Source organism: Stereum hirsutum (genome assembly GCF_000264905.1).
Source record: "Stereum hirsutum FP-91666 SS1 unplaced genomic scaffold STEHIscaffold_27, whole genome shotgun sequence".
Taxonomy (NCBI): Eukaryota; Fungi; Basidiomycota; class Agaricomycetes; order Russulales; family Stereaceae; genus Stereum; species Stereum hirsutum.
Window position 1 is genome coordinate 107,169 of NW_006763157.1, and position 23,141 is coordinate 130,309.

The 23,141-nt window shown below is 50.6% G+C and overlaps 5 protein-coding genes across 5 annotated transcripts; 4 read left to right on the forward strand and 1 right to left on the reverse strand.

Moving 5' to 3' along the window:
• Positions 1-411: 411 nt before the first annotated feature.
• STEHIDRAFT_69568 (proline-specific peptidase) lies at positions 412-8,002 on the forward strand (the record flags this gene model as incomplete). Its single annotated transcript, XM_007311421.1, has 2 exons — positions 412-1,050; positions 7,769-8,002. The coding sequence occupies 2 exons, from the start codon at positions 412-414 to the stop codon at positions 8,000-8,002; spliced, it is 873 nt and encodes a 290-aa protein (XP_007311483.1).
• Positions 8,003-10,046: 2,044 nt separating this feature from the next.
• Positions 10,047-10,364, forward strand: STEHIDRAFT_163733 (uncharacterized protein; the record flags this gene model as incomplete). Its single annotated transcript, XM_007311448.1, has 1 exon — positions 10,047-10,364. The coding sequence occupies one exon, from the start codon at positions 10,047-10,049 to the stop codon at positions 10,362-10,364; it is 318 nt and encodes a 105-aa protein (XP_007311510.1).
• Positions 10,365-11,228: 864 nt separating this feature from the next.
• On the reverse strand, positions 11,229-11,807 carry STEHIDRAFT_135774 (uncharacterized protein; the record flags this gene model as incomplete). The annotated part of the gene is made up of 1 exon (XM_007311449.1): positions 11,229-11,807. The coding sequence occupies one exon, from the start codon at positions 11,805-11,807 to the stop codon at positions 11,229-11,231; it is 579 nt and encodes a 192-aa protein (XP_007311511.1).
• Positions 11,808-13,068: 1,261 nt separating this feature from the next.
• Positions 13,069-15,661, forward strand: STEHIDRAFT_143211 (uncharacterized protein). The gene is made up of 8 exons (XM_007311450.1): positions 13,069-13,579; positions 13,607-13,733; positions 13,796-13,919; positions 13,988-14,202; positions 14,720-14,833; positions 14,976-15,036; positions 15,057-15,369; positions 15,501-15,661. Exons 1-8 carry the CDS (start codon positions 13,515-13,517, stop codon positions 15,595-15,597), a joined length of 1,116 nt encoding a protein of 371 aa, XP_007311512.1. The 5' UTR covers positions 13,069-13,514; the 3' UTR covers positions 15,598-15,661.
• Positions 15,662-20,058: 4,397 nt separating this feature from the next.
• STEHIDRAFT_116578 (uncharacterized protein) lies at positions 20,059-21,889 on the forward strand (the record flags this gene model as incomplete). The annotated part of the gene is made up of 12 exons (XM_007311451.1): positions 20,059-20,099; positions 20,154-20,188; positions 20,238-20,354; positions 20,376-20,403; positions 20,578-20,624; positions 20,827-20,845; positions 20,899-20,900; positions 20,950-21,087; positions 21,246-21,271; positions 21,322-21,458; positions 21,524-21,776; positions 21,833-21,889. 12 exons carry the CDS (start codon positions 20,059-20,061, stop codon positions 21,887-21,889), a joined length of 900 nt encoding a protein of 299 aa, XP_007311513.1.
• Positions 21,890-23,141: the final 1,252 nt, after the last annotated feature.

The following is a 23,141-nucleotide window of genomic DNA, read 5'->3' on the forward strand; positions in this document are numbered from 1 at the left end:
CTAATCATTCACGAAATATAATGTTGTAACGACAGGGTATAGCTGGATTGCCGACGGGATATATAGTATGTTCCCATATGCCGTACTCCTTCTAAGAGCCGGTATCCGAAGTTCGAAGAACGGAAGACATCACTGGCGAAGTGTTAGAAGAAAAGACCTACGGGTTTGACGGCGAAAGTGATATCTTCCGTCGGCGTTCCGAACACCAGAAACCGGAACAATAAAGCATCGCATCACAGCGAAACGATATCGACCCTTCTGTACATGGCAACTGTGCAATTCGTTCGGACTCAACCCTGACCTACACGGAGCATCCAACCAGTGAGTTAACACGAGTACGCACCATTCACATCTACTGAAATCCCGCTGTTATAATCATCAGTGTCTGGATCAGTGTCGCCAAGCCCAAATATGACAGAAGGAAAAATCCCGTTCTCATATAACGGAGAAGCTTTCGAGACATACTATAAAGTCGTCGGCGAGCTCGTATCTGACGCACCCCCTCCTCTCATCGTTGTCCACGGGGCGCCTGGGACGTCCCATGACTACCTCATCCCACTGTCCGACATCGCAACGGGCCCATCTCCTCGTCCCGTCATATTCTACGACCAGATCGGCTCCTCCCGTTCGACTCATCTTCCCAACAAGCCTGACCAATTCTGGTCCTTCGATCTCTTCATCGCCGAGCTTCAGAACCTCGTACGTCACTTTCAGGTCGAGAACGCATACCACATCCTCGGTCATTCCTGGGGTGCCATGATTGCGGTTGAGTTCCTCGTGCGGCATCACCCCAAAGGTGTCAAGAGCGTCGTACTCGCGAACACCCTCGCCACCGCTTCATCGTACAATGCTGCGGTTAAGAGAATGGAGTGGGCAATGCCAGGAGGTGTGGGAGATACGATTAGGAAGCATCAAGAGAACGGAACTACGGAAGATCCTGTGTACAAGAAGGCGATCATGTCGTTCTATGAGGCACACGCATGCAGGGCGAAGCCGTTCCCGAAGGAGATCATCTTCACTTTATCGCAACAAGCCGGAGATGGCGAACGCGTATGGGCTGCTCTGTCAGATTAGATTAGATTAGATTAATACACAGCACGGTCCCGTTGAGGAACAGCTGGACCTTCTCCGGCCTCCTGTGGACGAGCTCGCCATATTTTCAGGCTGTAGATCCACAGGCGCATGAGAGGCTTGGTAGTAGGTAGTTACAAGATGTAGGTACAGAGTAGCATCTACATGTAAGAGTCAGTTACGGGACAGGCAGTGCCGGCCAAAGCATGGGCACTTCCTGATATAGTTTGAGAACCTCGTGTACAAACTTTGCCACACGGTTGACGGTATCTCTACGAAAGATGATTTTTTGGGTGAGTTCCACTGCGTTGTGAGCATGAACTCTGCTCCGCAGCTCCGGAAAGATTGGCTCCAGGTCCACAAAGAGTGCCTCACGCAACAGCAGAAGGTCTCCGTTCCCTCGGCAGAGCAATAAAGCGTGTTCTGGCGATTCCACCGCCTGGGAGCACAGACGGCATAATCTCATGTCGCGAGGGACCGGAGCATGGTAGCGATGAACTCGTCGCATCTCCTCCAGCGCTAGACCATGGTCGCCGAGAAGCAGCCGTGTGACGGCTTTCCTATGATCTGGTACAGGTACGTGCAGGTAGTTGCGGAAGTACGAGACCACGTAGCGGAATACGCCCTTGTCCATAGGCTCGAGCCGTCCGTGTATCAAGTACAGCCGGTCCGAGTCGTTGACTTGCCGTTGAAGCCAGGTCTTAGAGGCCCGCTTCACCTCTTTTATGACCACCTCGACGTCCTCTTTGCACGTCAGGTCCAGCATGGACGATACGTTGACGGCCTCTGGGAGGTTGCGCAGAACGTACTGCAGATCCGCTAGCCACCCGGACGGCTTGCCCCTTTGGTAGAGATCCATGGAATCCGCCAGCGCAATGCGTGCATAGTGTGTGGGCGGCAGAGCGAGTACATACGCCAAGTATCCGAGCGCTAGAATTGCACGGCGGAATCGGATGGGGTCAATGCACAGCTCCGTAAAGAGGGGCGCAATCATGGACCGCGGGTTCAGGCCAAGCAGCCTTCGCAGGAACATCAGCTGAACCTCCACAAGGAGCTTGAAGCAAGCCTCTGTGACGTCCAGCGCGACTTCCGACCCAGAAATAAGGTGAGGATCGACTCGCGCAATAAACAGGAGTCGTCCTTCTCTGGGTGGTAGAGTTTCTACCAGTCGCTCCACGCCAAGTATGGCGTGTGCACACTGGCGCGCTTTAGACGCTTTGGCAGCGTAGTGTCCCGCGAAGACGTCGGGTGACGTGCTCTGGAATGTGAGGCCAACATATGTGTGCTCCGCTGTGTACCGCACGATCTCATTTCCAAGGTGAAAGATGTATGGTATCCGTGGTAGGGGCCCAAACACCATAACCCATGACTTCAACGCATTGACCACCAAGAAGTTTGCGGTGCACCATGCAAAGAAGGCATTCAGATGGGTCTGCAGACCTAGCTCCGAGTAGGAGCCAATGGCCATGTCATCTGCGTGCTCCATATGGGAGATGCGCACCCCGGCGAGGAATGGATCGTCGGCATCAGGAGGTAGGTGGAAGTCGGCCAGGAACAGGTTCCACAGGACAGGCGATGCCGGATCACCGATGAGCACCCCTGCAAGCGCTTTGTATTCCGGCGAAGTCTGGTCACCAAGTCTGACCACGTACGACATGCGGGTATACAGCATTCGCAGCCAGTCAAACAGGCTGCCACCAATCCCCATTTCGTGCAGCTTGAGCCATAGAGTGTCCTGATCCGTCGAGGGGAAAGCATTGCTGATGTCTACAAATGCGACAAACAGCGTCTTCCCTTCCTCTCTGGCCCGATCGATCATGCAACGGAGCACAAAGGCGTTGTTGTTTGTGCGGTATCCCTCTCGGAAGCCGTTCTGGGATGGCGGAAGCACGTTGTGCCTCTCTGCCCACGCATACATTCGCTTGTGGATGAGTAGCGTTAGAAATTTGAGCACACAACTTTCCAGCCCAACCGTTCGCAGGTTTGCAGGGTTGTTTGGCGCCTTCCCCTTCTTCGCAATCGCTGCCACGAGCGTCCTGAACCACACAGAGGGTCCATCACGGCTAGTGAGGCACTCATTGATTAGGTGGAGCAGGGCGTCGTTGTCTATGCCTAGGATCTGCGCATAGGACACATCATCATACCCTTTTGCACTTTTAAGGTTATGCTGCTTGATGTGATCCTTCGCCCATTCGATCTCCACGACAGTTATCGGAGAGCTAAAAGCTTGCTCATCGGACATATCCTCCGTGACTTCTGGCATCAAGCTCGCCAGGATGCGATTCGCTTCCCGCAGATCACTCGAGAATTGGGCCGGTGGCTCCTGCGGAGGGTTCATGCGAGATTCAAACTCGGTTGCAAGATCCTCCAGCGGCACATCTGGGATAGTAGGCTTCGCATCTGCGAGCTGGCGATACTTTCGCCAGAAAGGCCCTGGGTTCCGTGATGCCTCTACCAGTTCAGTCAGATGTGCGCGTTGCACTGCCCGCTTCATAGCGCGCCCCCGGTGTGCATCAGGGTCGTCCGACACCATGGCAGCAGGCTTCTGTTGTCGACTCGTCCCCGCCTCTTCCTTGTCTGCTGGGTCAGGCAGGTTTGTAGTCACTTTCGCCATCGGCAATGGGACCTCTGCAAGACCTGCTGACCCTGCTAGGATCGGCGGTGGTGGTGGGTCCGGTAGGCTATCGTCATCTACTTCGGGAAGAGTGGCCCCATGTTTCGCCATCGCATCTGCCGTGTCCCCGTGTACATTCCCTACATGAGCGCGAATGTGTTCGAGGTGCAGAGGGGCTTTGCGGGCCATTACCCATTCCTGGATGCGTTGCAGGACGTCACCGTGATCGCACCGCCAGCCAAGATCGGCGTGTGAGGCGGCCCAATGCGCGATAGAATGGATAGCATACTGCGAATCCGAGAAGACTGACAGTGACCGCCTCAGGGGCACTTTGGTAATGGCGAGTAGAATCGCCAACAGCTCCCCCCGATTATTAGTTTGCAGACCAGGCACTCGAACCGACTCGTTTCGCTGATTACCCTGGCCAAAGAATACCGCTGCGCCTGCACGAGCACGCACCGTCCCGTTGGCTAGGCAAGACCCGTCTGTATAGACCTTAATCGGCTCCGAGCAGCAAGTGACAGGGCCATATAGCTTAGCTCGACGGTCATCGCGAGATGGTGTGGCGGCAAGCGTAGCGATATATAGTTGATCAAGGGCTGTGTCCATCGGCAGTGGGGGTGGTTTGAAGCGACCCCCAATCGCTCGCTGTAGCGTGCTGCTCGACAGCGGCACGACTAGGTTCAGCAGCAGCGGTGCATGATCCGACCAGTCTGGTTCTCGACCGCCAACACGAAACTCTGAGACATACTGGATACCTGTTGCATTGGACAGTCCAAAGTCAATGACCGACCGCCGCGACACGCCGTCTGACCCTTGGAAGGATGTCCAGGTGTCGTTAGCTGAGCCAAAGAGGGACACGCCGTTCATGATAGTAAGTCCATGGTCACGACAGAGAGTCAGGAGATGTGTGCCCTGTGTATTGTGTGACTGGTCGGACGATGTTCGTGTTGGGTGTGAGTCCGACGGGACCCTGGACGCGATACGAGCATTCAGATCCCCAAGTACATAGACGGGAGCATCGCGCGAGCAAGCAATCGCGAGTATCGAAGACAGGTTCTGCAGAGGGTGTACCTCCGACCAGTAAGTCCACGGCGCATTTTCCGGAAGGATATATGCATTGACCAGGATGAAGGTATCGAAGTCGAGGACTTGGATGTCCGGTGCGGAAAGGTCAGTGCGGTGTGTGACTTTGAGAGTCTTCCTCACAAGTGCAGCGACACCACCCCATGCGCGGCCTAGGTGCGGAGGTGCCTTCCGTTCAACAGAGAAGAGCCTGAATGCTGCTGGGACATCCAGTGTGTCTGCTTGTTCCGGAAGCAGGTGTGTCTCCTGGATGAGATGGATATCATAAAGATCGAGAGACTTACGATAGGCGGGATGGGTAAGACTGACAGCGAGAGCACCGTCCATGTTCCAGCTAGTAACTCGTATATTGGACAAGCTGGGGTTTACATGGTCGTTTTCGGTACGGACTACACTATCTACAGGGAGGGCGGGGACTACATCGTGTATCGTAGCGCCACAACCTATTCTCCCAACACTTCCCATCCCAACACCTCATTCATGTTCCGCGACAACACCTTCCCATCCCGGCGCCTGAGCCCTCGCCCACTCCAGCACGAAGCGGATAGCGGAGGTAGCGTCTGGGTAGTATGCACGGACATATCCACCTGGCCCTTGCCCTTTTCCGCCTTTGACTCGTACGCAGCGCTGCACCTGGAATTCGGGTACAAAGCGGGGCATCCGAGCCACTATGGCGTTGAACTCCGCGGTGATGTCTCGGTTCCACTTGCATTTGCCGAAGAGCACGTAGGCACCGACAGCCGGGGGAGTGGAAGTAGGGGGAGCGGGAGCGGCAACGGTGTGCACGGCAGCAGTGGGCGGGGCAGGGACGATAGGTGCGGCCGGCACGGGAGCGATGGGAGCAGCCGTAGGACGAACTACGGGTACCGCGCGCGGAAGGACAGCCGACGGTGCCACTGTGCTCACTGGGGCACCCGAGACCTTCGCTCGTTTCGTAACGGGTACGAGGGGTGTAGATAGCCCCGGCCAGGGCATCAGCGGCGCCGCAGGAGGGTTCTGGGAGACCACGGGGGCTGGGCGGGATAGGGACGCGATGTGGATGGAGCGTCCAGTCGCGACGGGTTCGGGAGGGGGAGGTGGGTCTACGGCGCGTACCTCCGGTGATGGCGGCAGCGGCATGAAGGCCGGCTCCTGGGCGCGGGGTGCGTCCTGGAATGCACCCAGGAGAGCCTGGAAGGTGTCGATAGAGCCCTTGAGGTCTCGCTGTGACTCGCTGAGCTTGGCAAGGAGCGCCGTCTGCTCGCTGAGGGCGGCAGAGATCGTGGTCACGTCGGATCGCAGGTGGGCGATGTCGCGCAGAGTCTCAGAGGTGGCCGCAACCAGTTCGTTGTTGCTGACTGCGACAGCGGCAAGGTCCGCGTGATCGGCGGTGACAACGTTCTCGATGGAGGATACCGCGGCCTGCAGAGTGTTGGCGGTCTGGACTGCCTGCAGGATCTCGACCCGAGTACGTTGTACGAGTTCCAACGTCGCGCTCTGGTCGCTCTCGATGGTGGCGAAGTTTTTGTCGTGCCGGGCGTTGGTGTCCGCTTGTTTCTCCTTTGTCTGACGGGGGACTAGACGAGAGATGGATGGTTCGCCATGGTCAATGGTGGAGAGGTCGCGCGCCTTCCCTTTCCTAGTTTTGGAGGGGGAGGCAGGAGGTGAGTCCGTGCCGGAGGGTACGTCGGCGAAAGCTTGGTCAGCCGTGCGTTTCGCCGTAGACGACGCCGCTGCCGTAAATGACGAGAAAGCGGAGGCGGTCTGACGGAGCATAGAGCGACGCGACGAGGGAGTTAGCTTGGACGAGCACTCAAGGGGGGGAGATTCAGCGGGGGAGGGGCGTACAGTGGTACCAGTACTTTTAGCGCCTGCCACCGCGTCTATGGCCTCGTCGAACGAGGGCAGGTCCGTACCCCCAAAGGAGTCGTCCCTGAGCGTGTCCTCACGGTGAAGGGATAGGACCGTGAGCTGAGGAGGGGGCGCATCCGTGGGTGGCGCATTCTGCTGAGAGGAAGATGCTGCCATGACGGTGGGGTGAGATGGGTGGGGGAGTGAGCTTTACGTTCACGATGGGTCGGAATAAAAGGCGAAAAATCAACGGACCGGCACACAGATTCAGTCAAATCCGCTTGCGGGTATCGTTTGTCGTGGCCTCACAAGTCCGCGTTCTACGTAGAACGGTGTACTCGCCGACGGGGAGATTGATGTCCAATAGGTTTCTCTAGTCTGCTGACAAGCTTGACTAGTAGAGACTACAAAGTCCGTGAGGAGGTTCAACTACGGCGAACGCGTTGTTCGATGGTCAACGTTTACGCGGTGCGGGGAACGCGCGTCGCAGCTTATCAATACGAAATTGGCGCGGAGTATGCGGATGTTGATTGCCGCGGGCGGCCGGGTGGTCACGGACTCGCACGGGAAGGCACGGGGAGTGCCCACAGGCAGTTTTTCAAGGCTGCAGGACAGCGAGAGCGGCGTGGAGAGCCTTTTTTATAGTACACAGACGGTATGTACACGGTATGTGGTAAGGGGGATGAGAGAGGGTTGAAAGGACCAGCCGTATGAGCTGGCCTTTTGCGTGCGAGGGATGGATGGGTTTGGCAGTGTCCAGATGACGGGCGGCTGCGTTTTCTTTTTGTGCGCTCGACTCCTCCGAGATCCCTGACGTGCTACGCAAGCGCGGTGTATGCAGCAGTCCGTAGGGGTTGTCTCTCGTTGTGTGAGGAAGTAGAGTTGAGTCTCGCGCGGGAACTGCTCGTGCTTATACCGGGAGGACATGCATCTGTCGTAGAGATCTTGCGCTGTACCCTTCCGCCGGCTCGACGAAGTATTTATCATGAGGTAGCCATGTAATACATAACCACAATTCCTGTCTCACTGCCCACAAAAAGTCATTGGCTAGTAGGTCCTTCCTCTTGTAGAAACAATGGGAAGAAAAGTGTAACGTCGTTTGCTCAGTATCTCGTCCAATCTGAGGTCTTGGGATAGCTCACCTTAATCGATATCTCCAGAGAAAAGTCCATCTTTAACGACATCTGGGACTTCCGCGACCAAATCCACATGATCGATGTCCCAGGCCTCCTTATCAACGGCGAGTACGATTACATGACTGACAGCGTTTGCGGGCCCTACTTCTCGGAGATGAAAAAGATAAAGTGGATCAAGTTTGCTGAGTCTTCACATATGCCGCACTGGGAGGAGCGGGAGAGATATATGGGAGTTCTTCGGGAGTTCCTAAGTCTGTGGGAGTAGAAGTATGCAAACGAGCAGAAGACAGGAATTTCTGCTGTGGGTCCAGGACATCATGCGAGAGAGCTGGGAGTCGCTACGAGAGGTCGATGCCGTAGTGCAATTGGTATGATCACAAGAACAAAGACTGCATGATGCTGGGAGAGAGAAACCAGGCGAGCTCGGTGACGAGAAGAAAACGGTCGAGGACAAGGAGAGTGTGGCGCTCAAACGCCACGTCATCGCGAGGATCAACCTGATGACGTCATCATCTGGGGATCGTTTCGTCTCTCACTCAACCACTCAACAACATTCCTCAGCTGCACACTGTTCTTAGTCTCGTAACCAGTACCGTCGTATCGAATTCCGGTTTACAGTACCAAGCGAGTAGGCACAAACCGTCGATAGACGGTCTGGTACAGCGGGGTTTGAATCTCCTTGTTGCGCGACTTGCCTTATATGGCTTACCGGTCCGCTCGCTTTCCGCCCCCGCCACTTTGTAGTTCCTCCGTTCCGTCGTGTGGCGCGGCCGTGGCGATCTCCCCTCCTCGTCATCCATCCACGAAGATGGTGTCGAACTGGTCTTATAAGCTTAACACTACCGATTAGAATAGGTCTAAGATGCAGTCTGTATACGATCTACTCGATTCACAGCTCTCTGACCAAGCCGAACTAAGTACTTAGTATGGGGCCTCACTTGGATGGCCCTTTGAAACTGTATATCTCGTCTGCAGAACTTTCGGTTGCTCTTCGTGCATGTCTTTTGATCTTCCATCACAATCCCCAATGTTACGAAAGTACCTAGACTTATGCAACTCTAGAGTGCTCTCACTGTTGTGACTTCTCGCAAAGATTCACTTGTTGATTCCACCACTGGCTCTGGGAAAACAATCGCCATGGTTCTTGTATCACTGTTAAATCCGGCGTATGACGGTGGCCCTGATGGTGCAGCGGAGTGAGATTTCCCGGGAGTGTACCCTGAGAAGCCGAGAGCCGTAGCATTCATTGCTGAAGACATGGAAGCAGCGCCTGAGGTGGGGTTGTCAAAGTCCAGAACAGTGCCGTTATACTGGCATTTCGACCTTTTTTTGGGTCTAGAGTATTTGAAGATGTCGGAAAATCCATATCAAGAGTCGGTATATGGTATAAGAGGTATTATTGAGGCTGAAGCTGGGTATGTGCAGGTCTATGTACACGCGCCACACGACGGAACAGAGGAACTACAAAGTGGCGGGGCTCGGAAAGCGGGCGGACCGGTAAGCCATATAAGGCAAGTCGCGCAACAAGGAGATTCAAACCCCGCTGTACCAGACCGTCTATCGACGGTTTGTGCTCACTTGCTTAGCTCTATAAACCGGAATTCGATAGGCGGTACTGGTGACGAGACTACACTGTTCTTGGTCATATTGCACTTACCTCGCATCGGGAGTATACTCTGCAATTTGTATGGAATGACCTTGACTGTACTCCCGCACCACTTTTCGAGAAATACACGCGCACTGGCACAATCGCGATCTCTATCATTACCGACTTTTGGCGACCTAAATGGCTCTAGATGGTCTCTCTGAACGCTCTCAGGCCCTTCTTGGATCATTGTAGTCGAAGTAATACTCAGCTTTCCATGGTTTCGTTTTTGTCCTCGACCTGTCCTCGACGGTTGAGGGTAAATGATCATTCGGGAGAAATGGCAACATGTGTGCCAGCGGCCGAAGTACGGCAATACAGGTTCGTCTGGGCAGCCTTGTGCTCCTTCTTCGTGAACTCATGGAGGGCGTCATTCTACCAACTTTTTATTAGTTCGTTTCCAACATGCCAATAGGCCTTCCGTCAGCTACTTAAATGGCCTCGACTATCACAGACGCAACCAACAGCCAGCAGATCCACCCTCTTCTACTCGGCTCCCCTTTGGAACGCACATTCATGCTCATCGCTCTGCTCTCATATTCGACCGCAAGACATATCGTCTTTCGATATCGACGTTCTTGCCGAGAAACAATGTCCCAACAGCGCCAAGAAGAGTGCGTTCTTTTCTCCTTACTCCGTATATCTAACGAAGGCTAACGTCGACATGCACACCCCCCGTACGGTCTACCTCGACCCCATCACCACAACAGGCTACCAAGGCTGGCTCGCATCCGTAATCATCGACGGTCTCCCCGACACTGAGAACAGTTCCGATGCGCTCAAAAACGGTCCCTACTGCCAATGCGTCTACGAATCCTCCGGCGACGTCTGCGACAACCAAGTCGTCAACATCCAATACGACTCCGGCGCCACCGTCTCCTTCACCATGGTAGCATTCACCTTCCTCATCTGCGAGCGTCCTCGGGTGACTTCCTCCAGCAGTTCTTCTAGGCTCGGCCGTCCTGATGGTGCACTGCACTAGTGGACCTGTTCCGTACGTTCTTCGCTATTGTATGTTCCTCTTGCAACCAGCTCTTCTCTCTGTTTTTTTTTCTCGAGCATGTCAGCTTGGCTCCGTTCCGCACTCTACAACTCCGCATCGTCGCCCTCGCCATAGTCTTCCCGCTACGCGAGTCACAGTCGAGGGCTTAGCATGAGCAGGCTGATCTCAGGACTAGGACACTAAATGTTGTTGTCTCATGCCTAAAAGCTATGGGCTGCAAGCACTTTGGGCAGATGTTCGGTGTTTTGACCTCGAAACATGTGTTCTAGTGTGGTGTGGCGGCCAGGGCGCCATCATTCTGCGATGGGTGATGCTGAGCTCGTAGCGTACCGCCAGGCGCATGCGAAGCATCTTTTCCCGCTGGACTACTTGCCCACGGTGAAGTTTGTTGTCTGTTTCCATTGCCACGACCACTTAACCGCACCCGCAAACTTGACCATCAACGACTCCAATTCAAAATCTTCTTCGAGTCCTCGCACATTTCGTACAGACGTTTTTCTAACTCGCTTCTCGTCTTCCAGTCGCTTCGAGGTTATTCACAATCAAGTTGACAGGCTTACGCGTTCGTAGCGTACGCGCCATGCGGCGACTTTGCGTACTTTATTACTATGGGGGTGTAGAATTGGACTTTGTGGTTCAGCACCACGTTACAGTGCCATTTCGAGCCGATATCAGTACTCTCCGCTGCTGGCGTTTACGCGACTGCACACGAAAGTCCTTTCCCGAGTCAAGGGTAAGGTACACCCCCTCAACGTGCTTATTATCGAACATTGTGATCACCACCATCCATACTCCTTCGGCAGCGTCACCCTCTCATCATCGTTTTACATCTACATACGCCGACTAAGCTTGGCTGATAGGCCAGTCGACTGATCCAGCCCCAGGGTCCTTTTGCCAGATACTCCCGTACTTCGACCTAACTATCTTCTGCTCCCTCGTCGCGATCCACGAATCATCCGGAGGCGTATTATACAACGCGACCTGCTTCCCATCCCCGCTCATGACCATCACCGACACCGTGCTCGCGCCCAACATACCCGCAATCCCGCTCGCATTGAGGTACATGGACAAAAAGTTCTCGTCCTTGATATTTTTGTGATCCCCGGCTGCGATAGGGATGGAGTTCTTCTTCACGGCCTCGATGACCTTCAATGCAGCTTCGGTGGGGCGAGTACCGACGCTGAACGATCCCGAGAGCAGCGTTCCCGTGATCTTGACGAATTCGTATAGGTCTCGGAGGGAAGCAATGGTCGCGGGTAATTCAGCGGCGGTGAAGACGGCTTTGAGCTCTGTGAGGCCCACGAAAATGAGGGCGACGTCGGTGACGATATCGGCAATGGCCCAGTCGGGGTTGGGAGCTGCTATGATGTAGATATCTTGTCCGCTGTCGTTCGCCATCCAGACACTTTGGTTAACACCCATGATTGGTGCTATGGGGAGGAAGTCAGATGCGGGCACCACGACAGTATGAAGACGAAGAAGCTCACTCTCTGATGTGGTACCTGTTGTTAGTGCTGTTTGACAGACGAGGTGAAGAGCTTTTATACTCTGAGGGGTGTGTAGTGCACGTAAAGACGCTATACATCACATAGATCTTCTTAGAGCTGCTGTGCACTTGGTACAGGCAATACTCAGCGCAAGCTATATTTTGATCTTCCGGACTTCGTATGTGGGCACTACATTTACTATGTCTCCGCTGATAGTCATCAGTGGTTTGGTGATTCCTGTGAGAGACCGCACATAGATTGTGCTTCCATGCAACTTCCATGATATGGTCGACATTCAGCGTGTTACCCGGATCGCGTTATATGACGAGTCAATGTCATCGGTAACCGCAACTTGCGCTGCATACCAATTGTCCTTCGGCCTGTCACATACACCACCCGCGCCTGGTGCACCAATAATCAACGTAAACGATATTTTTCACTTCCGGGCTTTGTCTTTGGGCACCACTTTTACTATGTCTCCGCCGATAGTCATCAACGGTTCCATGATTCGTGCGAGAAACCTCACACGGATTGTGCTTCCATGATGGGTCAACATTCATCGAGTTATCCATCGTCTTGCATGATGATTCAATGCCATCTTTGTCGCAACTTATGTTGAAAAATGATTATCACTCAACCTGTTTGTACTCGTGATTCGTATCCCTGTAATGCTCCTTTGTTTGTACCAGGGTAAATACATCTGATGTCCTCACATTGTAACCTTCGACCCCGAGATAAGATACGACGAGCGGACGAGACTTGAGTGCACAGTTTAGTTCTATGGCCGAAGACTAGAGCTCGTGTCTGGAAATCTACGATGAGCTTCCAGTCGATTTGTGTAATGTTACATGCAGTGAAGAATCTGGTGATATACTGTGCTCAGCCAATACAAGTCTGTGATCCCAGCGACGATCCGAGACCTCTGACTCGGAGGCCCGAGATACTCGCAGAAACTGTCCGGTTGCTAAACAAGGACACTCGCAAATCTGGTACCACAGAGTCATTTGAGATTCACGTATACGTCCTTGGATCGAAGATGCCGATGAGGCCTAGTAGTAAATGAACCTCGGTCAATCTCTGGGGATGTGCTGAGTAATGGCGATCCTAGAGCTTCCATTAAAGTGGCACAGAGCTAGGCCAAGAGCCTGAGGTGATGGACGCGAGGGAGTCAACGTATATGATCGTGACTATGATCTGGCAAAACCACATGGCAGCCAAGCACAGAGGACTATATCGCGTCAATGAACGAACGACGAGCTACGAGCAAGTGCGAAGGCGCAAATACCACCGCTATGGATGCCAGGATAATACAAGGCGTCGGAGACAGGGTACTCTGACGGATCGGGGACAGGCGTGAACGTGTATTTGTTGGGCGACAGGGCCGCATTAGATGAGGGATGTCCATGCGACGAGAAATGTGCCGCTCCATACGCCGCACCCGCTCCCGCACTGGCCATCCCAGCAGTCGGGGTCGATGACTTCCTATCATGCGTCTGTACCATCCCTGGCGTCCCCTATTCACTCGCGAATATATCCGACCCCAACGCCCCTGCCCTCCCATGCAAATTATAAGCATATGTCGTGATCTCCGCTCCATCTGGTGCGACGCCCCCGGCTTCCCAGTGAGAGCCACCGCGCCATTATGCCTCACGACTTTATCCGGGTCGAAATTGTTGTCGAATTCGTCCTTAACTTTTCTTGGCCTCAGTAACCAGAATAGGACGCCGCTGATAGTGACACCGCCGACGATGGCACTGGTGTTGGAGGAGGAGCTGGAGGAGGAGCTGGATCATCCGGTTATGAAGGGGAAGAGGAGGTGAAGTTTTCGGCTGCTTGGTCGGCGAGGGTGGAGGCTTGGCTGGTAGCGTCGGTGGAACTATAGTTTGGAGAGTAACGTCAGCAATCTTTCAAACGTGATACGAGGAAGGCGATTCAAAGAATCACGACGGAAGGGAAGATATGCCGAGCGAGAGAAAGGACGAAGAAGGAAGTGAAGGAGGGAAAGAGCAACACGAGAAGAAAGGGGTGAGGTTCGACGAAGTGCGAGGTAAAGAGTATGGTAGAGTATCACGCCAATGAACGAACGTAGCCGAGAACACGAAAACGAGTGTATAGTTCGATGTCGGAAGCCAAAAGGAAGTGAGGATGAACGAGACGCGACCGACGACCCAAGCCGTACGAACGAAATCGAATCTCGAGGAACCGAACAAGGGAACCACCAAAAGCCAGAGATCGTTCACCCGTCAAAAACAGAGATCCTTTCTCCACAAACGCGCGAGATAGACAGATGTGGCGATAGGGGCTGGCGAGCCCGTGCTTTGCGGATGCCTGTATGTGTGTATACACGTATTGACGGATGGAAGAGAGGAAGAAAGGAAAAAGTAACGGATGTACGAGAATAACGAAGTAACGCCGTAGGTGGTTTAGGGCGGAGGGTAGTGCATTGGGGGATGTAGGATGAGGTGGTGTACGACGACGAAAAAGGAGAATACGAAAGTGGGCGTTGCTTCCGGGGGAACGTCTCATATGCGAAAGGAGTGGGGTTCCGTATCGCAGGAAGATGAAGAAGGTAAGGCATGCGTGGAGGGGTTTGGTTGAAGACGAGATGACGACGTGTGGATGGGAAAAGAGGGGATAAAATCGGGAGAATGAACGGAGACGCGCAGTCGACCGCGGAAAACGAGAAGAGAGAAGAATTGGAACGAGATCGCCCGATCGAGACGAAGAAGAGGAAAAAAAACAGCGATAACAGAGGAAACTTACATGATAGTCTGAAAGACGGTTGAAACCACAACTTTCGTCGAAGGCGTTGCCGAACTACTGCCCCCACTGCTCCCCACCGGCTAGCTGCTCGCCACAACGGCGGTGTACGTACTTTCGTTCGCATCGGTCGTGATAGATGTGCTTGTGACGGATGCGACCGAGGTCGAGTTGGTTGGAGATACGGATGTGCTTGTTTACGTGGGTGGGATGTGGTCGAGGTGGAGATCGGTGTAGTCGGAGAGGTTGTCTCTGTGGGAACTGTCGAGTCCGAAGTGGAAGTTGCGGCCGTGGATGACGCAGGTTGCATTGTAGCTGTGAACTAAATGAGTGATCAATACAGGGAGATGAGCAAGCAGGAACAAAACACGATGAGAAGACGACAAGGTATACCGGGAGCAGTAGTGAGAGTTGTGGATGATAGAGGATCGGAGGAAGGAGAAGAAGCTGGAGACGATGCAGACGGGTCAGAAGCGTTCAAACAAAAAAGAGAAAGGAGAGACAGTTCTAGCATTCGGATATGACGCAGAGCTCGCGAAGAGAAAGTATTATGCGGATAAAGCGTACGAACTGGAAGTTGTGAGCGCCGAGGACGATGATGGTCCGCCAGTAGTGCTCGTTATCGAACTGTTGCTCGAGCTAGCAGTCATGCTAGCGCTGCTGCTGTTGACAAACGCGGACGAGGCAGAAGACACGATACGAAAAAGAAAGCGGGCCTATGCTCTTCCAAGACAGATGTAACTGTCTAGTCTGCTGCGGTGCTGGGGTCGACTCGCGCTATCATCTCGTCGAAGATGATGACGGTTCGAGTTTGGAAGCGATACGAGTGAGTGATAGAGGAGAAGTCTCTCTGTTTTTGTGAGCATAGCTTGCCGTCGGAGGAATGGGAGGACAAGACTCAGGAGATCATGCGTGAGAGTACGAAAATCTGCTCTGAGAGTCACTGCGAGAGGCAGAAACTGTGATATTATTACCATCACAGAGAAGAATTACCGTAGGACTCTTGTAGAGATATAACGTCGAGCTCGGTGAACAGAACGAAACGGTCGAGGACAAGGAGAGAGTGTAGCGCCCAAACGACACGCCATCGCGAGATCAAGCTGATGACGTCATCATTCTGAGGTCGTCTCGTCTCTCACTCTCTACCATGTTCCAACGGCAGTCCTTGGTTGCATGATATGCTGTACCTACTTCGGATGACGAGGATATTGTGGCTTTGGTACTGCATGACTCTGAGCGTACTCTGGCACCACCTTTCGTGAGATCAACGCGCTCCATTGTGATCCCTACCCATACCTCTACAGTATTGAGGCACTCCTTGATCCGGCTCTTCGATGCATATTATTTTCCGAACACTCTTCTCCCCTCCGCTCAATCCTTCAAGCCAGGAGTGTCAAATACCCTTGGATGGACTTATAAAAAAATGGGAAAGGTACAAAACACAACATTGCACGATGTGCAAAGAAAAAGGTGGTGTGGCACCGCGGTGCCACAAAGAGCCGCTGCTTGATCCGCAAATGGAGAGCTCGCAGTCCATGTCTTTCTCTCAAAATATGGACATAGACCTGATGAGGGGTACAATATGGATGCAAATATACTGTATCTTCAGTTTATGGGAAGTATTGCTGGAGGGAGCAGCGTGCGGAATGTGGATCAAAGAGGGGCCCAAGATCAAGGAGTGTTTCAATACTGTAGCTTTTGGCGACCTCGACGGCTCTCTGAACGCTCTCTGACCCTTCTTGGATGATTATAGTCCAAGTCATGCGCCGCTTGATGTGTTTCCTTCTTCTTCCTCAACCTGTCCTCGACGGTTAAGGGTAGATGATCGCACGGGAGAAATGGCAACATGTGTAGTACGGCGGTTCAGGTTCGTCTGAGCAGTATTGTACTCTCCCTTCATGCGGTTATGGACGGTGTCATTCTATCACTATTGTACTAGTGCTTTTCCTGACCTACCAATGTGCCCTCTACCGGCTAAAACTGCCTAGACTTTTATGGACGCCACTAACAGCCAACAAAGCGAGCCTCTTCTACTCCGCTTCCCTTTTGAACGCACATCCACGCTTCTCGCCGGATCTCGTATTGGACTGCAAGACGTACCGTCCGTCGATATCGACATTCTTCCCGTTGTCGTTCTCGGATCAAGCCTTCCAATAGTTCATACAGGCTCGACCGTCCTGAGGGATTGGTGACCCCATTCCGTACGTTCTTCGCTGCCGTATGTTCCTCTATACACTTGGCTTCCCTCTCTGTTTCGATTCATATCCACGCACATGCCAGCTTGGCTCCGTCTTGCGCCTTCCTACCTAGCATCCTTGCCGTCGCCCTACATAGTCCTCCTGCTACGCGAGACACGGGCAAGGGCTTGGCATCATCGGAGGGACACTCGATATAGTTGTCTAATGCCTAAAACCTATGGGCTACATGCGATTTGGACAGATGTTCTGGGTCCTAACTCAAGATATATGCTCCGGTCTGGTGTGGCGACCAGAGTGCAATCATGCCAAGATGGGCGATGCTGAACTAGTAGCGCAGCACCGAATACATGCGAAGCATCTTTGTCTGCTGGACTACTTGTACATCTAAAGTCTGATGATCTGGGACCGTTGCCACGGACACGTAGCTTCGCCCTCAGACCCTACGACTTAAGTCAGCACCTTCGAGTCCTTTCCCTTTCCATCCAGATGTTTCACTGAGTAATCATCCATCATCCAGCCTGCTTCACGACGTCCACAGTTTTGCTGTCATGTGGCACTAATTTAGAAGGCGGAGTTGATATCGCGATGAAACTAACGGAGGTTCGTCGTCTTAGCTCCGATATTCACGCACTATTTGTAGATGGTTCGGAACAATACGTCTGCTCGCAGGTCGAAGCTTTATGTCTACCTCCCTGCTCTTACGAGGTCCTTCATGATGAATTGAGACGTTCACGCGTTTCGTCTCCTCTTGGCTGAACGCGTTCGGCCTCTCGAAATGATGAGAAGTCATATGTCGAGAGTGGGGCGACCACTGCGACCACAATGAAGGATGACGCGCCTTTATTTCCGTCCTTCAATACTTCCATTCGACCCATTAAGATTTGTCGCCATACGGTCTATGGAAAGGACGTCTTTAACAGCAACGGTTAGCCGCCGATACGGATCTGTCTTCGTTCTTCCCGTGCTTCCTTGACTTGTCGGAATGTGCAATCAAAGCATTGCACACGCGCCGGCGTTGCGTTCTTGTTAATGACCTGAATGTGGGAAGCTGCGACCTCAGATCCTTCTCGATGTATGAATGCAGAAGGTAGGAGATTGCGGGTAAAATCCATTCTTTCGAACATCAGAAGTCGTACTGAGCGATATCCGTTTCGCTCGGAGAATGGCTCGAGAGTGTTGCGGTTTCATTCAACTCGAGTCTACGCCCGAATATGCTGAACTGTCAAACTTTGATCGCGGTTTGTCTACGTCCGCTGCAGAAGCATAAGATTCAGTCTTATTTAAACTTCAGGTCACCGCCATTTGTCTGTGCCCTCATCGCGGCACAGTGTTGTCCATCTCCGTAGTTACAGCATCGATCCAGTCTTGCCACGTAGGGACCTTCAGAATTGATCCTGTCCGCGTCTCGTACACCCGATCAGAAATAGTATCAACGAACGCACGGAGTGTAAACATGTCTTCAGACGAGTTCGGAGGATTAAGGGGAATCTATATGGTTTGGTTCTATGTTTGAACCACGGCTTTCGAACTGCGGACCTGCACATGAATAGACGAACCATCCTTAGTTTTTCGCCTCTCGAAACCTGCATTAGGAGAAGCGAGTACTTGCTATCATTATATTGAACGATGTCTCACTGGTTGCTATACAGTGGGATTTATATAATGGCCGATCGGAGTAGTCGAGTGTTGGGGGTTAGGTATGAATGGAGTCGGTTTCACTGTTGTATATCCGTACGGAGGGAGTGGGAGTCAGCTCCGAGCGCGGTGAATAACTTCCACAAGAACATCATACAGATCATCCCTTTGCCCATTCATTTCATCACTTTCCATCGCTGGATATACTCCATCATTTCTTGACACCCTTCCTCATACTGATTAATCGTCACTTTCCCATTTTAGACACCGTTTGGTGCACCCCGCGCAAATGGATCAGGCTCATACACCGTTGCTCAGTGGTTGAGTTCTGATACGGACGAGATATGTCGCTATGTTACAGAGCTTCAACTTCTTCCGAGTATCACTGAACTCAGCTGTGTATTTGTGGTTGTACCATCCGTTTCCATTATGATCTTCATAGTACCGGTTATTTGTTCTTCTATTACCCAGTCACCAACTATGATCTTACTGAACTACCTGCCCTGCCGGTGTACAAAACCAGTTGTGATGTTCCAATATATTTTGTCATCTGAATAATTAAGCACACTCTATAAGTGTCCTACACCTGTAGGCCAGTGCCAGGCCTGATCCAAATTTTGCTAACACTGTTCGAAGCCTGTGACTTATCACACTCACCAGGCTCAAAAGCAACTAACATTGTGGAGCTGGAAAGGATGACTGTTCAGTGGATGTGTGAATTAATAGGCACCCGGTGATGTGGAATGAAATTGTCCAGGTCTGATGGCTGGACAAGGACAAATGATGGTAAGGAGATGACAGATGTGGTTGCATTGAAGTAAAGTACATCTGAGAAACTGCAGTGATGATAGGAGCACTGTAAATGCTGAACAAATTAATGTTGATAGATTGATTGGTAGGTGAGAGATGAAACATAAAAAGATGTGTTATTTTGACTCATTCATTTCTCTGTGATGGGGTGAATTGTCTATAGGTTGAAAATATGGCTTAAGTCTCTGACATTCACTACACAGTCCCATGTTCAGATCCTCATTGTTCTGAATTTTGTGAATGATAGTACTCTTAATCCTGCATAATTCATGTAATTGTACTCGCCTTGATTTGAAGCTTTGACCTGCAATATAAGCTATTATTTTCCGTCTTCTCTGATTCAGATAATTTGTCGGGGGGCTGGGAGAGGCTTCAGGTCCACAATAGATGTAACATGTGTGTATGATATGCTATTGCTGATCACCGTGACCAGGCAACAGATAGAAGAGCTGATCTACTAAACAATTTTTGTGATGCAGCTCATCACAATCTGGTGGATAGTGCTTATGGGATTGAAACATAAGAGGCTTCAGATGTTTCCATGTCGCAAACCAGTAATCAGTGAGGAAGAAATGATCCAGAAGGAGTTGCTGTGGCCCTAGTAACTTGCATATTCCAATGATGTTTCTGTTGTTCTCTGTAGTGTGTTTCATCTCAAGATAGCATGTTCTTGTTTTTCTCTAGTGGTGAGACTGGGGGAAATCAATTAATGAAGATTCTAGAGGTATATATGCATGATACCTCCGCACATTCTCTCCATACCACTTACTGGACTCACTCATCATGTCAACATCAGCAGACATTACATTTGCTCAGACACTCTGGTATTACAATCCAAGCTCATATTCATATAATGGTGTTTTGATTTAGTTTTATAGGTTGGTTGAGAACTATACCATTCTCTCTGCAAATAGTATATATTTTCTTATGAATATATTATAACTACTCAACATTTTCCACAGCAATGTGGCTCATGGATTTTGTCTACACCTTGCCCATGGAATGGAGGGCAATTTGGTCAAAGAAACTCACAGGAACATCGATACTATTCCTTCTTAACAGATATTTATTTCTTGGCTGTATGATTATTGGATTTATAGGGAGCTTTGACTTCTCAAGTATATTAAGGTATTTCTGCAATTTCTGGCTCATTTTCTCCAATAGCTCATGTATTACATGAACAGTTGTAATATAATCTACCCAATAGAGAACACACTTCAAATAGCCTCCATTCAAACCACCAATAGTGATTATCTGAGATTTTGATGATCTCATATTTACTTTGACTAACATGATATTTAGTCCTCTTTGCAATGAGAGTATATGCAATATCTGGACAAAAGAAGACTGTACTTGTGATATGTTGCATCTTGACACTCACTAGATTGGGTGTTGATATATGGGTATCTTACATGATTTTCATTGTTGTACATCAGCATTAACACTAATGAGTATTTGTGTTGTAGGAGGGCACATTGCTCACAGGAATATCCACAAAGGGAACAATCTGTGAATCATTGTCACCATGTGCTTTTTCACTTTCTGATGCAGATGATCAATTAGATGTTATGTGAGTAAAATCATGTGTATACCAAGTAGGCACTGACCCTTTTCACTTTAAAGACGTAAGTGATTGGGTCTTTCAACGCATACCATGCTCTGAACATATCTCAGTTGAAGCAATCACATCATTCTTGGCACTTGCTTTTGACACTATCATTTTCATGATCACCATAATGAAGACATACAGACATGGCAAAGAGATGCACCGGCTTGGCCAGCTAAGTATTGTGCAACTTCTTCTTCAAGATGGTACATGAACTTTATATTTGAAACCACTGATGAGACTCTAACATGTCCCCCAAAACATTTCACATAGGAATATTATATTTCAGGTGAGTGATTCCTTGACACAAAGTGGGTATAGACACTTAATAGGCATAATATTGGAAGTGTTGTATTTATTACAGCAACCTTGGCAGCCTGTCTTGAGATTGTATGTCTACAATATTTGATATATGTCACTATGAACTGAAAATATCAAAGATCTCTATAGTGGCACAAGGAAATGTGAGGCTAACATGGTTCAAGTGGCTTAATGTGCCCACTAACAAAGCACATCTATACCAGCTTTCATCTGCAAACTCTGATTTTGAGGACCTCACGGGAGCTTACTTCAATGTGTAAGATATTTCTTATTCCATCTGATAATGAAATGAATGCAGTATTAATAGTATCATCCTCATAGCCTCCCAAATTTACTCATCGGCCGACTGGTCCTCAACCTCCGCCTCTTTGATCAAGCACCAAATGCACCATCCACAGGTCACCTCCCAGGTTTAAGCTTTGTTCAAAACCGGATCCTTGGCAATATTGGTGCTCCATTGGACCATAGTCAATGGGACAGCCTCATGGACGAAGAAGTTGAGGGGGAGCAGGATGTAAAGCAGGATGATATAGGAGATAGAACTGGAAATGAGCTCAATACTATGATTCCAGTGGTATGCATTTTTCTCACTTCAAGGCAAAGCAGCTGGATTGATGATATATCTTTCAGATTTATGGTGAAGAAAGTGAAGCAATTCAGATGGTGCCAATCACAAGGGATGTGTAATCATAACTGTAAGTTCATGTTAATTTTGATTGGTTTGAGTATTCTGACACTATCACAGCCCCCATATAGAATGAAACCATCTGTTTCAGCATTATGTCTTTCCTTTTGCACCTTCTCTATTTTTCTTGATATTCTTAGAGCATTGTTTCACTTTATGGCATACTGTGGCCCAATAGTGCAAGCTTTGGACTCTACGTTCTTGAGCCATTCAATATGCATATCTTGGTTTCTTGTCACAGGTAGACAGTAGACAGTGTATTTATTTACGGGGGCAGATATATAGCTCGCCATTCTAGACCGATTCATTTTCACATTGTTCAGCGCACAGCAAGCTTGGACCTCAAGGCAAAAATCATCATACACATGAACCTTTATATTTAAATCAATGTCCTAGTCACCTACCACCAAGAAGTATAATTACCAGCTAGTTAGATCCTAGTAAATTCAAGGGGTATAAATAGCAAGATCAGTCACCAGAGTTGAGAGCTAGAGATAAATGAAAATCCCAACCTTCCATATATTGTCTTAGCCTCCTTATCCCAATGAAGTGCATTGCTCAATCACAGATGGGGGACAGCCGTGTTCATCAATGTCAAGCAATGCCTTGTCAGGCAATACAAACTCGGAATCAGCTAAACATCTCAACAATATAATAGTGCATCACATTATTGACATACAGGGTTGTATGCACAATCTTCGTTCGGAAAGCTGTGAAGAGCCACAATGAGGCAATGTGCTTGTCAGTACGCCATTTGGTTCATGTGAGGTTCCAGGTGCATATTTCGAATTTTTAACATACTAGCTGAAACGGCCTTCGGGCTAAACCTAACTCTTTATTTCTCGGCGTTTCTAAGGAGTGTACGCGCCTTACAGGCATTGTGGCCCCAGGTGCCACTTCGACGATGGAGATGTGGGATGGATAGAGGGATAGGCACGTGACCAGTCATGTGGTAGGCACGTGATGGCATGTGACCTTGTGGTCGTGATGTAGGGACATGTGATCAGGTCTGGAACGTTCTAGAATAGTCTTGTGCATGTTGACTCAGCGGTTTGTACCCATTGTGCCCATTGCTGGACCCACTGGATATCCATGAAGGATTCCTGTAGTGTTCACTCGTAGTGTACAGTGAGGGTGTGCCCTAAAGGGTCAGCTCAGGATGTATATAAGAACCACCTGTATCGTAGAATAGTTCCCTAACTCGATCTCCTTTGCTTCTCGCCATACTCAGTGTGACCTTGTGTCCTGGTGTAT